A 15,752-nucleotide genomic window follows, 5' to 3' on the forward strand; every position below is an offset into this window, starting at 1 on the left:
TTTGTAACCATGTGATGAACAGTGTTTCCACTGGGGCAGAGAGAAAAAGTAAAGGGGCCTGGGGACCTAAGTGGAATCAATACCACGTCTATGAATTAAAGGCAGAGCAGTTCCCGAGTTATCTAAATCCATGGCTGTTAAACTTTAGAGCTTTCTATAAAGCTTCCTGAATGTGTCTGCCTCATTGTTTCAGAGGCACACAGCATCACTCTCCCAAATCAAGCATATGTATTCAAAGAAATCCCCTCCAAAAGTACCTTGGTAAGGAAAGAGAAACTAAAAAAAAAAATTTTTCAAGGGAAATCAGCACAGAGGGTTACTCAGTGACTAGACAATGCTAATTTCATGGGCACAGAGCTAAAGTGGGGTGACCAAGAGGTAAGAAAATAAACTCCATGTATGGACAGATCTTGTGTCTGGACTGGCAAGAGAAGGCGAAGCCTCTTTCCTTTAAACTCTACTTTATTTGGGGTGTTTAGGCCTTAACCTCCCTTCCAACCTCCCAACCCTACATAGGACAAAGAAGGTTAGTGGGGAGAGGGGGCCCCTTTACTTCTACCGACTGTTTACCATCAATTGGGTTCTTTGGGCTGCACCCAGTCTCCGTCAACAGCAGACACAGCCAACAGTCTCCTCCAAGCCACTAAACCCGGAAGCGTTTCTTTCCTTCTGTCTGCCCAACCCGCAACACCTTTGGTCTCTGGTCTCTGGTCTCTGGTCTCTGGTCTCTGGTCTCTGGTCTCTGGTCTCTGGTCTCTGGTCTCTGGTCTCTTCAAACTGCTACATGCCACACTCCACACCATGCTCTCTCTGTGCTCTTATTTATATCCTCAGGCCCTAGACCACGCCCTTCTCTGCGCTGCAGGAGGAAGGCCTTACCAGCTGTGAAAGCCACGCCCCTCAGGAAACAATTCACAGGTGTGAACAAGCCTAAACTCAAGCTAAAATCCCACACCTGGGATTAGAACAAAAACATATTTACATAACGCAACTGCGTTTAGAAAGAAACTCAAACTTCCATTGCAAGAGGGAGGAAGGAGAGGATCTGAGCTGGTTCCCAACCTTGGAGGCACATGGGCAACGCCAATACACTTGAGCCCTTGCTCCCCCTGCTCTTTTGATGGAGTGAGTTAGGGGTACAGTGAAAATTTATTCCCCTGAACTTAATTGCTCACAGGGCTATCCCTCCACTATCCTAATCTTCACTTCAGAATCCTCCTGAAAAAGTGTCTCAAGGCTGTCTAAGCTGGGGAGACTGTATGCATTAATGAATGTATTTGCTTAACAGCCACCTTTCCCCAAAGTCTGCATGAGAGAGCAGTATTGGCTCTGTAACTACATCCCCAGCACCTCCAGTTCATCTGCTGACATTTAAAGAAAGGCAGAAAGGGATGCAGAGAAGGACGGCAGAGAGGCCAGGAGATGAGCGGGCACAAGGACTCAGGTGTGCATATCCCCACTGCCAGGAGCTCTGCGCTGCTTCCTGCCAGGATGGACCGAAACTGTGGCCCAGAGCCAGTCCCCCTCCCTTACACGCCACCCTCAGAGGCACTCCCACGGCTGTGGGAAGCATCTAGCTCAGTCAGTACCTTTGACTCTGCGTCCTCCCTCTCTCTGGTTACTTCTTTCTTTATCATCTCCTTCTCAGATGCCCTTTTTTCCTGCTGAGAGGCAAGCTCCTTGTCCAATCTTTCTGTCTGCCTCTGCAGCTCACTCTTCAGCTGCTCACACTGGATCAAAGCCTGCCAGACAGGAGAGCGAGAAGGGAGGTCAGGAGTGGGCAAGCACGCCAGGGGGAGGTGAGCAATTACACCTTCTTTTATTGACAACAGTTAAGACCTGCTCTGCAGCCCACGTGGCTGGCTGTTCACCACCACCACTCACTGTCATAGCAGCACCCATGTCACACTCGCTCCCAGGTTCCATTTCCCAGTTGAGGCTCCAAGACTATAATCAGCTGGAGAGTTATGGTGGCCTCAATGGTGGCCTCAGAATACTCAGAATTTGAAATGAGATCAGAAAAGCTAAGTCCCTTGGTATTTTTAGTTATGTGGTGTTAGCACATCATAGAATGCATGTGAAAAATATGTTAACATCTCACATACTTATTATTGAAATATTTTAATTCTTTAAATGACTAATAGAAAAAATTAAAACAAACATTGAATACTGTGTTTTATTACACATATATATCTATTAAGACTCTATTAATAAGGTTCCCTTAATATAACTAAGATTTAATTCATTCTCCTTAAACACAAAACTTGCTGCCTCCTGTTATGAGAATGGGTATCTTGCAGTAACAGTAAAAGTTCATAATTTTAAAAAAGTCACAATTTTTCTTTTATCAAAATTAGCCACTATGTTTTCCAGAAATAAAACCTCTCTCGCTTCCTTTGGCCACATTCATAAAGCTACCATAAGAAACCTTAATCAAATTAAGCTCCTGTGGGAGCTCAGGCCTCTGGCAGTTGTTTACGCCTATAGCACTGCCCAACCTAGGTCTCACAAAGCTCGTGAGTGGTAGGATTATGATGTGGACAGTCCAGAGTGGTTAAGATAAAAAACAGAGGTGACAAGTTCATGCTGGCGAGGAACAAGGGGTACGCTCCTCTATTGCTGGTGGGAGTGCACACTTGTACAACCACTTTGGAAATCAATCTGGCACTTTCAGAGAAAATTCAGAATCAATCTACCTCAAGACCCAGCAATACGTTGGTTATATACCCAAAGGACACTGCATCATACCACAAAGGACAATATTCACTCAACTATGTTCATAGCAGCTTTTTGTAATAGCCAGAAACTGGAAATAACCTAGATGTCCATCAACTAAAGAATGGCTAAAAAAAATGGGGTTCGCTTACTCAGTGGAGTATTTACTACTCAGCTGTTAAAAAATAACATCATAAAATTTGCAGGCAAATGGATGGAACTAGGAGGGGAAAAAAAAAAAGCACCCTGAATGAGATGCCCCAGACCTAGAAAGACAAACATAGTATGCATTCACTTATTAGTAGATATTAGTTGTAAAGTAAAGGATGATCATGCTACAATCCACAGACCCAGAGAAAGCTAAGTAACAAGGGGGCTCAAGAGGGGGACACACATGAATCACCCTGGGAAACAGAAACAGAATAGATATTGTAAGGGAGGGTGGGGATGGAAAAGGTGGAGGGAGAGAGCATCATGGGAGACAAGTGGAATTGGGGGAGCATGTGGTGTGGGTGGCAAGGTAGAAAGCCAGTACAATGGAAACCTACGGCTCCTAGCAGTGGGGGGCATGGAGCCTGAACTGGCCATTTCTTTTAACCAGGCAAGATTTCCGGTGGAGGGCCTAGAACACCAACGCAGCCACAAACCTTCCACCTACAATTTGTCCTGCCTACAAGAGGTGCTGGGGTAAAGGTGGCTCAGAAACTGGGGGAATGGCCAGCCAATGACTGTTCCAGCTTGAGGTCCATGCCACAAGAGTGACATCCTTGACACTGCCCGGAGGGTCAGGAACCAGAAGGTGGATAGCACAGACACCTAGGAAAGAACCAAACATGACGTAATAATATTGCTATACTCATAGACCATAATCTTCATCAGAGAAGTTCCACCCAGAAACTGATGGAAACAGATGCAGAGACCCACAACCAAACATTAGGCAGAGGTCAGAGAACCCTGAGGAAGATGGGGATGAAGAATTGTAGGAGCCAGAGAGAACAAGAACTCCACAAGAAAACCTACAGAATCAACTAACCCGAGCTCAGAGGGGCTCAAACGGACTAAACCACCAACCAGGGAGCCTGTGTGGGTCTGACCTAGGCCCTCTGCATATATGTTATCGATGTATCGCTTGGTCTTCTTGTGGGACTCCTAACAGTGGGAGCAGGGCCTGTCTCTGACTCTGTGGCCTGCTTTTGGGACCCTTTTCCTACTGCTGGGTTGCTTCATCCAGCCTTAATACAAAGGGGAGGTGCCTCGTTTTATTGTAACTTGTTATCCCGTGTTTGGTTGGTGTCCCTGGGAGGCTTGCTCTTTTCTGAAGGGAAAAGGAGAAGTGGATAAGGGGTGCGTGGGGGTGACTGGGAGGAGAGGAAAGAGGGGAAACTGTGGTCAGGATGCAATGTGTAAGAGGATTTTTTAAAAAATTTGAAACCATAATCAATGTTGACGACGGAGACAGAAATGGCCTTGCTGGACACCACTGGGCTTTAGGTATAGCCGTGCTGCTCTCTGCTGAAGGCTATATACAGACAGAACTACCTAGGACATGTGGACTCTCCCTCACTTTCAGTTCTTTATTGTGGAAAGTTTCTGTTATCCTAAATTATGAGAGTCAATTTCAAATGGTTTTGGTTAGCCAAAATCAAATACAAGTTTGACTAAAAACAGTTCTCCAAGGGAGGTGGCCCTAAGCTAAATCCTAGGTGAACAACTCAGAAAGTAAATTTTAAATTAGATTGTAAAAGAAATGAAAGAGTATATTTTTTTCATAACTGAATTCCGGGGAGCCTGAAATACTAGGAAATACTGAATTCTAGTGCAATTGTGCTAGTGATAATGACTTTTGATTTGTCTAGTAAAAAAGTTGAACCCTGTAACTTTTGCTGATACAATGAAAACTGCTTGTATGAGTACATAAAACCAATATATCCAAAGAAAGTCCCAGCTAAATAGAAATGTAGGTGTTAACATCATTAAGTATGAGAATAGTACGAACGTCTAAGAAATCAGCCCAACCCAAACAGCAAGAGAGAAAGTATGCAGTCCTTCACAGGACTGGGAGGAAATGGTCCTCGCTGGCTGCATATGAGGCCTAGCAGTAGGAGGCTCAATGGGAAGCACAACGTCATGTGGGCAAGTGTGCCAGAAGCCTTCTGTCCTCTGACAGCCCACTAACAGGAGGATGAGCAGGGATGAGAGGAGCAATGAGCAAACCTTAGGTTGCAAATTGGTTATAATGTCACTAGGTACGTAACCAAGGTCATCACACATTTTAAATAAATTTCAGTTTATTTACTTATTTTTTTTTAATTTATACTTGGTTACAATGAAAGAAATAGTAAGAAATTAGTTATCATGTGTGTGTGTGTGCGCGCGCATGCGTGTGTGCATGTGTGTGTGTGTGTGTGTGCGTGTGTGTGTGTGTGTGTGTGTGTGTGTGTGTGTGTAAGCTAGAGTTCTCTACCACTTCTCTACCTTAATCTCTGAGACAGGGTCTCCTACTGAACCTAGAGCTCACCAAGTAGACTGGTTGGCTACCATGTCCCAGAGACCCTCCTGCCTCCACCTCCCCAGCAGATGCAAACTCGGGCCTTAGTGCTTGGCTGCCACGCCTGGCTGTTTCTGGGAATTTTACCCTTATTTAGTTCCAGGTCATTCTTTTTTCTCTCTAAAACTTATTTCCAGTTGTAATAACTTACACGTCCAAGTAAAATCCTCAACAGAATATTTGCTATGCATTAAAAGCTTTCTGGGGTTGGGGATTTAGCTCAGTGGTAGAGTGCTCGCCTAGCAAGTGCAAGGCCCTTGGTTCAGTCCTCAGCTTTGGGGAAAAAGGCTTTCCAAGCATCTAGGATAAAGCCATTTTATTAACCCCATCAAGAAATGTTAAGTAGTTCTCATCACTCAGGTGAGAAAAACAGAGCTTTCAGACATGACATAATTTGCCCAAATCACAGATCTAGAACGTGGAACAGTAGAGCTCTGGTGGAGATTGTGGTCTTCTTCTATCAGATATTTGTTTTCTAATAAACACATCAGGTATTGTCAGTCACTACAAATGTAAATAGGGCTTTAAAGCAAAGGCTTCTACCTTGCATGCAATACAAATAATGCCCACTAGATGGCAACAAACACCAAGCAACTAAGAAAAAAATACCTCCTACCTCAGATTTAAAAGTTTAAGTTAATACTTACTCCCCCAAAGCAAAATTCATATGTCTTACTATAACTTTAGGTAAAAACTCATAGACTTCCAACACATCATTTAAACCAGTCTTTGTCTTCATTCCTATCAATTCAATGAAAAAGCCAGATTCACCATATGCTTATTCTTTAAAAAAAAAAAAAATTCTTCTCTAATACATCTCAACCCTCAACCAGTTTCCCACCCTCCACTCCTCCCAGTCCCATCCCCCACCTTCCCTCTCCCCATGATCCACTTCTCCTCCTTTTCCCTTCAGAAAATAGCATGCCTCCCAGGAATATCAACCGAATACAGCATAACAAGATACAATAAGATTAAGCACAAACCCTCATATCGACGCTGTGCCAGGTGACCAAGTAGGAGAAAAAGGGTCCCAAGAGATGCCCTCACTCCTACTGCTAGGAGTCCCCCCCCCCAAAAAAAAAGAAAGCCATAACATTATAACATTTGCAGAGGATCTGGTGCCGTGACAGCCACTTCAGTCTCTGCGAGCCCCTCTGAGCCCTGCTTAGTTGATTATGTGGGCCATGCTCTCCTGGTGTCCTCAACCCCTCTGAATTCTGCAATTCCTCCTCCCCCTCACCATGGAGTTCCCTGAGCTCTGAGGGTAGGGACCTGATGGAGAGCTCCAATTTGGGCGCCCTCTCCACCTAGTGTTTGGCTGTGGGTCTCTACATCCGCTCCCTTCAGGTGCCGGAGGACGCATCTCTGATATCGATGCGCTAGCCACTGATCTATGGCCTTGTTCATTCTTAACCATTAAAATGTAAAAGTTCTTAATTATCTATTATCACATTTATTTTTAAAACTTCTGACTAATTTCACTTCAACAAGCATTAGTTGTGCAATGAATATGAAAAATGGCGGTAAACCTTAAACCCCTACCCAGATCTAGCCAATGGACAGAACACTCTCCACAGTAGAGTGGCGAGTGGGATATTACTTTCTCACATACTCTGGTGCCTCACCTTTGACCATGTCCCCTGGAGGGGGAGACCTGGTGGCACTCAGAGGAAGGACAGCAGGTTACCAAGAAGAGACTTGATACCCTATGAACATATATAGGGGGAGGAAATCCCCCTCAGGAACAGTCATAGGGGAGGGGAATAAGGGGAAAATGGGAGGGAGGGCAGAATGGGAGGATACAAGGGATGGGATAACCATTGAGATGTAACAAGAATAAATTAATAAAGGAGAAAAAAATGGCATGTGCACAACACAGCGTTCAACAGAATAGTCTTTTAGTGGGAACAGCTCCAGAAAGTCAGCATGACTTTGTGTAACTACACTGGACGTCAGAGGAGACAGAGGTTGATTCAAAGAAGAAGCAGGGAAGTTCCTACAAAGACTGCCACCTGAGCTGAGCCTCCTCTGAGAAACAAGTATGTCATATATAAGTACAAAGCAGTTGGGACTGGCTCAGAGAACTTATGAAGATGCTCGGTTACATTCACCTTCTTGAATTGTATGAAAGGGTGTGGCAAAAGATAACTCTAGGAAAGTTGGAGAAAAACCAGACTGAAAGATCTGGAGGGCCATGCTGAAGAGAGATCTCTTCCTATACTTTAATAAGGGAGTCCCCTGAGGAGGGTACTTACAATCCAGAAAGCCAAAGACAATGTAATGTAAAGGACACACTGGAACAGGAAGGACCTGGGAGAGAGTAGCCAGGAGACTACTGTAACTGTCTGCACACAGGGCGGAGAGTACATAAGAACCCGAGGCACAGCGAGGTGTGGGAGGTGAAACGTGTGCACAGTTGAAAGGGAAACAGTGGCAGAGAAACAGCAGGAGAATGACTGGAGTCACGGAAGGTGTGGGGAAAGCTGGAATATTTTAAATGCTGTAAGCTAGAGCTGCTGGAGAGATGAGATGAAGTCAGTGTGCAAACAGACAGCAAAGATGTGGCAGGTGGAAAGTGTGGCTGTGTTGAAATGTTGGCAGAGGATTATTCACGTAAGGTCTAGGAGCAGCAAGAAATATGGCTCAAGTGAAGAGCACTGACAGGAAAAAGCCTCGAGCTGCGGTAAGCCTCATATGGATATAAACCTTGTGCAGGAGTAAGCCTCGCGCAGGGGTAAGCTTCATGTAGGGGTAAGCCTCATGCAGGGGTAAGCCTCCTTTAGAGTTAAGCCTCATGTAGGGGTAAGCCTCATGGTGGAGTAGGCCTCATGGTGGGGTAAGCCTCATGGTGGAGTAGGCCTCATGCAATGGTAAGCCTTGTGCAGGGGTAAGCCTCGTGAGGGGGTAAGCCTCATGCAGGGGTAAACCTCGCGCGGGGGTAAGCCTCGCGCCGGGGTAAGCCTCGCGCCGGGGTAAGCCTCGCGCCGGGGTAAGCCTCGCGCCGGGGTAAGCCTCATGCCAGGGTAAGCCTCATGTGTTCAGTGGTTATGAGTGAAGGAGGATGACTCCCAAGAGATAAGGCAAAGCAGAGGGCAGGACTAAGAAGTCACTCTGAAGAACATCTAGTAAAACAAAACAAACCCAAGAGGTGTTCACAGAGCCACAGAAAATAGATCCATGGGAATACAATGCCAGAAAAGGAAAAGACTGCCATGAGACTGGACAGCCAGCACTTCCAAAGCTAAAAGACGGGTGTGAATGGGATGAAGACTGAAGCGAGGTCAATGGGTTGGTAATGAGGAAGTGAACAAGTCAGTAAAATGAATCCAATCTAGAATGTGCTGAAAGTCTGACTGCACTGTGACCAGAAATAATAGGAAAGTTACCTAGGTAGACAACTCTTGAAAAGTCTGCCACCAAAATGATGGGGAAATAAAATCAAGGTTGGGTGAGGCAGATGCTGCAGGCACAAACAGCTGGAACAAGACTAAAATGCCAATGCTTCTTAATTTCACTGAAAATTTAAAACTGTAACTTTAAAGTCCTATTTTATCATTTGATGCTTTAGATAGTGATAGCAAGAGAGTTCTCATTTCTGAAAAATACATAGTGGACACTTTTGGCTCAAGGAAAATTATGGGGTTTTTTCAATTATGAACTTCTAATGGTGTTGTCAAGTGCCCATTCTGATAACGGGAAGTAGTTTTATGTTCAATGGGAGTGAACTAATTTTTAAGTTACATTAAGGAAACTTTATTGGTAGTGTTAATAAATGTCTGTGTAATACAATACAATACTCAACATGTTCTAGTTCTAAATTTTCACACTTATCATTTAGGTAATTAAAAAAACTTGTAATGATAAGGAAGAGAGAACTCAATAGTTTTCTCCTATGTTTCATGAGGCATTATCACCACATAACTAAAAATACCAAGGGACTTAGCTTTTCTGATCTCATTTCAAATTCTGAGTATTCTGTTGCCACCACTGAGGCCACCATAACTCTCCAGCTGACTAGTCTTAGAGCCTCAATTGTGAAAGGAGCCTGGGAGTGAGTGTGACATGGGTGCTGCTATGACAGTGAGTGGTGGTGGTGAACAGCCAGCCACGTGGGCTGCAGAGCAGGTCTTAACTGTTGTCAATAAAAGAAGGTGTAATTGCTCACCTCCCCCTGGCCTGTTTGCCCACTCCTGACCTCCCTTCTCGCTCTCCTGTCTGGCAGGCTTTGATCCAGTGTGAGCAGCTGAAGAGTGAGCTGCAGAGGCAGACAGAAAGACTGGACAAGGAGCTTGCCTCTCAGCAGGAAAAAAGGGCATCTGAGAAGGAGATGATAAAGAAAGAAGTAACCAGAGAGAGGGAGGACGCAGAGTCAAAGGTACTGACTGAGCTAGATGCTTCCCACAGCCGTGGGAGTGCCTCTGAGGGTGGCGTGTAAGGGAGGGGGACTGGCTCTGGGCCACAGTTTCAGTCCATCCAGGCAGGAAGCAGCGCAGAGCTCCTGGCAGTGGAAACCTGTGGCAGAGGCTCCTTATATCCTGAGAGATGCTTTGGGCCAGAACGAGGGCTAAACCAAACATGCAGAGCCTGCCTATAAAACCCCACCAGCCATGCCTCTTGTCCCCAGAGTTCCACAGTTTCCTCAAACAATGCCACCAGTAGGGACCAAGCATTGAAATGCAAGAACATTACAGGGACATTTCAGATCAAACCAGATCAGGCACAATTATTATTATTGTTATTGTTGTTGTTGTTGTTATTAACTGTGTCCTATTTTCTAGTCTAGTGTAGTGGACGAAGGTGCCTTTCAGTGAGACACAGACTGGATAGCTATATATCCAGTGGATATAACAAGCCCCGTTTTCATATTTGAGGGGGAAGGGAAAAGGCCTAACCTGAAAACAAGGCAAATGAGAGACAGAGAGACTAGGCTGAAGTGCAGGCAGCGGAGGCACGGAGCAGGCTGAGCTGTGCGTGGAGGGAAAGGAGGAAAGGTTTGTTAGTGACTGGTTTCGAAATTTGTGATCTTAGCTTGTGAGAGTTACAGAGAGAAAAGGAGCCGGAGTTACAGGGCCTGGTGTGTCTGGGGTTGCACATATTAAATGGATCTTGAGACCTTGAGCAGTGCCTGGAGATAAGTGCAGTGAGGAAAGGGCCAGATGGTGAAAGTCCTCAGTGTCCAGAAACATCTTCTAGGCTCTGTTCCACTGAATATGGTTAGAGAAACTTCCAAGAGACATGGTGCCCCAAAGCAGGCGCCAAGACAAAGGCGTGGAGATGCTCAGTCGAATAAATGGTAACTCCTCTATCAGAGGCACCAGGCACAAAGTAAATGGCAGGAGTGTCCTCAGCTGGAGAGCTGAAGACCCATGCTATCAGGAGGCAGGAGAGCTTAGAGGAAAAGAGGACAGGGGAGGAGCTGGGTCACAAGTGACCTGTTGGAAACAAAATTAGTAATGAGCGAGGGCCATGGCTGGGAAGGACCTGGATACAGAATTGATCAGCTCTAATATTTTAATAAAACACTCATGGAGCTCCTTATTCAAAATATCTGGCCAGAAGTCTTTCAAAATTTGAATTCTTTATCTTTTACAGTATTTGAGTATAATTCCCAAACCACAAATCTAAAATAATCCAGAATGTCAAAACTTCTTGAGCATCATATTCACACTCAAATGCTTCCAGTTTAGGATATGCCTCAGATTAGGGCTGTTCAATGTGCACACGGGTTAGACACATGCTGCCTAATGAGACCTCCAGTGACGATGACAGCTCTGTGCCTGCTCTACCCACCATGGCCACTGATGGCTACCTGTGCCTATTAAACGCTTGAAGTATGGCTAACAACACATCAAAGCAAAATACACCCTTAATTGATTAAAGTGTGGTCCTCGAACACAGCAATTCATCAATGGTAATCTCCAATTACTCTGTGTAGAGCACTGATCACTTGGTGGGAATGATTATTTTATTATTATTGTCAGGTATGTCTGATTTAGCTCACAATGGATCCAAATTTGCATCAGAAGATTCTACTGGACACACAGGTGTGATTAACATTGGCGTATTTAGATTTCCTAAAGTTCCTAAGTACAGAGGACGGAGAACATTTGCCTCTAGTCACACAGGAACATAGACAAGTGAGTCAGTGCTGAGACTTTCATAGCACAGAAGACTGTAAACAAGAGGACTGCACACCAGTTCCCAAAGCACTCTCTCATATAGTTCTCCACTCTCTGCATACTAACAGAACAGACATACTTGCAGAAGAATAAGAATTCTCCAAATGGCAAGGTTGTTTAATTTAGACGAGTCAACATTAGTGGACTGGCATCTGTTTGTGTGTGTTTGGAATTACTTTCATTATGAAAAATAATATAAGAAATATACATGAAGAAAACAGAGCTGTGTATTGTATCCATTCCCACCCATTAGACTTGCCTTGGTCTTTTCAAAGTTGGCTTCCTCGGTCATCTGCACCGCATGCTTCACCTGTTTGTAGGCACTTGTCTCTCTCTGCTGCACTTCTGCCAAGCTGCTCCGCACAGAAACTAGCGCAGACATTAAGTCATCCCTTTCTCTGTCAGCACAAAAGAGCAGCCCGCATGAGAAGTGACCATGTGATCAGGTACTCCGAAGTCAGAAGAAAGGAAAGCATCCGTGTGCACTGAAGAGCTGCTATGGGGGGCCTGCTCAGCATGCATTAAGCACAACCCAGAGAATGACCCTCTGTCCTCCCTTGGTGAGTGGCAGGCCGAGTGCCGGAAAGACTGAGCACTCATGGCGGGACCACATCTGCATGCGACAATACCCTCTGTGGAACGGGCTGGCACATGTAGGACCACGGAGTAAAGAACATATTACTTAGAAAAAGGAAGTGGGGAGCTGGGAAAAATAAGCACGTTCAGAAGATGGTGCAATACATCAAGGGAAGATTTTACAACAAGGAACTGGGGGAGAAAGATTTGCAATTTGAAGAAAAGGCATGGTCTCCCCCCCCCCCAGGGACGGGGCTCAAAGGCTGTGCCATGGTGTCTCCTCTCGCTCGCTTCAACACTTCCTTCTGCATCTTTCTCAGGGGCCTCGTTTTCTTTCTTCTCTCCCAATTAAATTCTCTTAGCTAGTTATAAACAAAAATCACAGTTTGTTCTCTGGTTCTTTTTATTTCCGTGGGTAATATTATGGAACCCCTCAAGCCCTCTGCTTACACATAGGACACTCAACTTTAACAAAACCGTGGCCACTGGTTTTGCTCCTGGGCAGGCTTTGCCCACTCCTAAACGAGTCTCAGATGGTCCACTAAGCTGAGCTGCTTATTGGGAGCAGAAAGCAGAATCCTAGTTTTGTGACATGTAAAATAGCAAGGATCCAATTTCATAGGTTAAATAAATTCTGTATCGAAGTCTCAGAATGTTCTCAAACTTATCACTGTATAAAAATCCCCAGTAGAGGGGGCTGGAGAGACAGCTCATGTAGGAGAATTTGCTCTTCCTGAGGACCTGGGTTCAGCACCCAGATTAAGTGGCTCCCAACCAGCTGTAAGTTCTGGTCCTCAGGACCCAGTGCCACTTTCATAGCTGCCACAGCCATCTGCGTGTATGCAGACAAGCTGACACACATATATGCAAAATAAAATTTTTTAATTTACACACCCATGAGACCAAAGAGAAAGACGAGGTAGGACATTTTCTACACATACAAAGCAAAGTGAAAAGCACCCAGGACTGTACTCATGCCGTAGTCTACATTGTCACCATGATCAACTTTCCAGTGCAACACCAAATCTACTGAAAGAGAAGCTTACAGTTTGCTTTGCACTGCCAGAGTCTAAACTGTCAGAAAAGAACCAACCGGAATAAAAAAAGAAAATCAAGCATTAAAGAGCTTTTGGAAGATCACAAAGACTGAGTCTGAATACCCTTCTAAACTAACCAATGACTCCATTTCACAAATCTCTTGAAGAAAAGAATTTAAACTATCTGTGGTATCTGAAAAACAGCCACATTTTAAGAAACAAGGAATGCCGAACACATTCATAAAAGCTCTTTTTGTTAAAAAACAAATTGTTACAAATAGCATAAAATTCATGGAATTATGGTGAGCTTCTTGATTTGTTTTAATTGATGAAAATTACTTAATTTTTATTCTAAATGAAATAAAAACAGTAAATTGTTGTGATTAAATATTATGAAGCATAATTATGTGGAAAGTAGAAAACCCAAAAGCAGATTTAACTAAGATAAAAAAATAAATTGAATACAAGCAAAATAGAATTTGTACTTATTTGAGTTTCCAAAAAAAGTCTAAATAACATAAAAGGGGAATTAGCTTCACAGGATATACAACCCAAAGGGCCAATCATTCTAGAAGAAAATCATCAGTTAAGAATCACAGATCAACTATATGGTCGCCTCCCTATGTATCTGAGAGTTACTGAATAGCAAACGCTATAACTCAATGGCATCCCCTATGTGCCCTGATACTACAGCATCACAAAGACAAGGTTCCCAACTCCGAAGAGAATGTAGAGCAGCTCAGTGTGTGCTGAACAGGTCAACAGGCAAGCTCCAACAGACCAGCTTCTCATGGGGGACATCTTTAATCCACTTGGCTTATTTTCAGGGCATCCTCTATCAGGAGTAGTATTTGTCACATAGTAGATGCTCAACAAAATAAATGACAAGAAGAGCAAATGCACGAGGCCTGTAAAACGGCTCACGGAGGGCAAAGGGCTTGCTGTTGAGACTGACAAACTGAATTTGATCCCAAGAACCTACTGGTAGGGGCGAGACAACTCCTGAAAGATGTTCTCTGACATTCACATGCATGCGTGCTCAAACACATACACGTGCACGACAACTTCAACTGTGTGTAAGCACACAGAGGAAAGGGTTGCTTTAAGGGATATACATCAACTTTGTCTTGATCAGTAACCAGGAAACGATGCTTTAAGTCATTGTCTATTTCAAACATTTACAATAAGCATCATTTAAATAAGCAGTATTACTACTGTTTTTGAGAAAAGTCTATGAGGCTGATGAACCCTTTCTTTGTTCCTCATTTTTGGAAAGCTCCCCGCTACAGTTTTCAAAGCCAACTGGACAGAAGCCTGCCGATGATCACAAAACGGACCAAAATCCCAGGACAGCACCACGGGAATCATTTCTCCTTTAAAAAAATTAATGAAAATAGGATTTCTCTGAAGAATTTTGAACTACCACCTTGATAACCATTACATCTGATCATTAAGAAAGACTAGAGGAAGCTAATGTTACTTTGACCTACTTTACAGCATGAAGCAGCCCAAGTGGAAGGGAATTCAGAAGAATTCAAATCAACTTAAAAACACAACCAAGATCAACAAATCTAAGTTACTCACTGCAAATCCCCACACGCCTGATATAAACACCACAAATCCGTGGGTGGTCTGGCTCCCATGTTATGCCTCATCCCCTTCTTATCATCACCCCGGTCACTCCTGAATCAGAGATCCAAAACAGTACTTGGCACAGGGTGGAATGAGTCAGTGACAGGCGATTTCACAAGACCACTTTTTAAAAAGGCTCTGGCAAACTCTTTGGGTTAATATATTTAAGGTGCAATTTTCAAATCCTACATTAAGACCATGTAGCATGTATTGACTTTCTATGCACAGAACTAGAAACCAAACTCAAGACCTGCTGGTTGCTTTTCAAAGTCAGTGTTGTGCTCAGTAGGCAGCACTGCACATTAATAAGCTGGAAAGGTCTAAATACCACTTAGACAAAGAGAGCCATACAACCCCAAAAAATCCATAAAAATAAGCAAAGCAGAAACCTTTCACCCTGTTCTGTTGCTGAGGCAGAGCATACAGCCACACTGGCTGACAGAGCAGGAACGGGAACTAAGAAGGCTGGCACTTCCTTACAGAAGCTGAAATCAAATTTACGATAACGAAAACAGAATTCAGAACTGACAAGAATCTAATTTCTAAATGGAAGCCAGACATTCAATCAATATAAACACTGTAACCTCCGTCTGACACATTTTTCACAACCTAGAAGGCTAATGTAATAGGGAGTATATGCTAATTTTATTTGTGAACTGATTTTACTAGACTAACTAGTTAAAACTGCCTTGGAAATCTACTTAATATAAAACATTGTCTTAATTTTTATTTGTCAATCATATCTCTGTGTAAAATTAGTTACCAATAGGAATAAAGACTGTGTGAAACAAATCTTGAATTCTAATAGCCCTTCTCTACTTTTCCAGTGTTAACCACTGTTAAATATCTGGTGTGTATTCTTTCAAATCTCTTTCTACATACATTTATGAACCTAGAGAAAATATCTAATACCATATTTGATCTAGAAAATCAAATGGTTTTGTATTAGTGTTATCCTTAGTAGTTTTATTTATTTTGGAGTTAGTCTCACATTAGTTCACACGGGTCCTCTACACTTCTTTATGTGTGTGTATGTGTGTGTGCAAGTTTATGTGAACTGTGTAT

The 15,752-nt window shown here is 43.7% G+C and overlaps 1 protein-coding gene across 6 annotated transcripts in view; it reads right to left on the minus strand.

Moving 5' to 3' along the window:
* SDCCAG8 (SHH signaling and ciliogenesis regulator SDCCAG8) overlaps positions 1–15,752 on the minus strand; it is a 204,073-nt gene that overhangs the window by 159,105 nt on the left and 29,216 nt on the right. For 5 of the 6 annotated variants that reach the window (XR_014774790.1, XR_014774791.1, XR_014774793.1 and 2 more), the window contains exons 9-10: positions 11,702–11,840; positions 1,590–1,742 (exon numbers count right to left, since the gene is read on the minus strand). Coding sequence is in view for 2 of the 6 variants with exons in the window: in XM_084758220.1 (XP_084614346.1) it covers positions 1,590–1,742; positions 11,702–11,840 (292 nt within the window). In the remaining 4 variants the exon portion in view is untranslated. The remainder of the gene's footprint in view (positions 1–1,589; positions 1,743–11,701; positions 11,841–15,752) is intronic. The other variant, XR_014774792.1, reaches the window with a different exon arrangement.

The sequence above is a fragment of the Acomys minous genome (assembly GCF_964271855.1).
Source record: "Acomys minous genome assembly, chromosome: 1".
NCBI classification, from domain to species: domain Eukaryota; kingdom Metazoa; phylum Chordata; class Mammalia; order Rodentia; family Muridae; genus Acomys; species Acomys minous.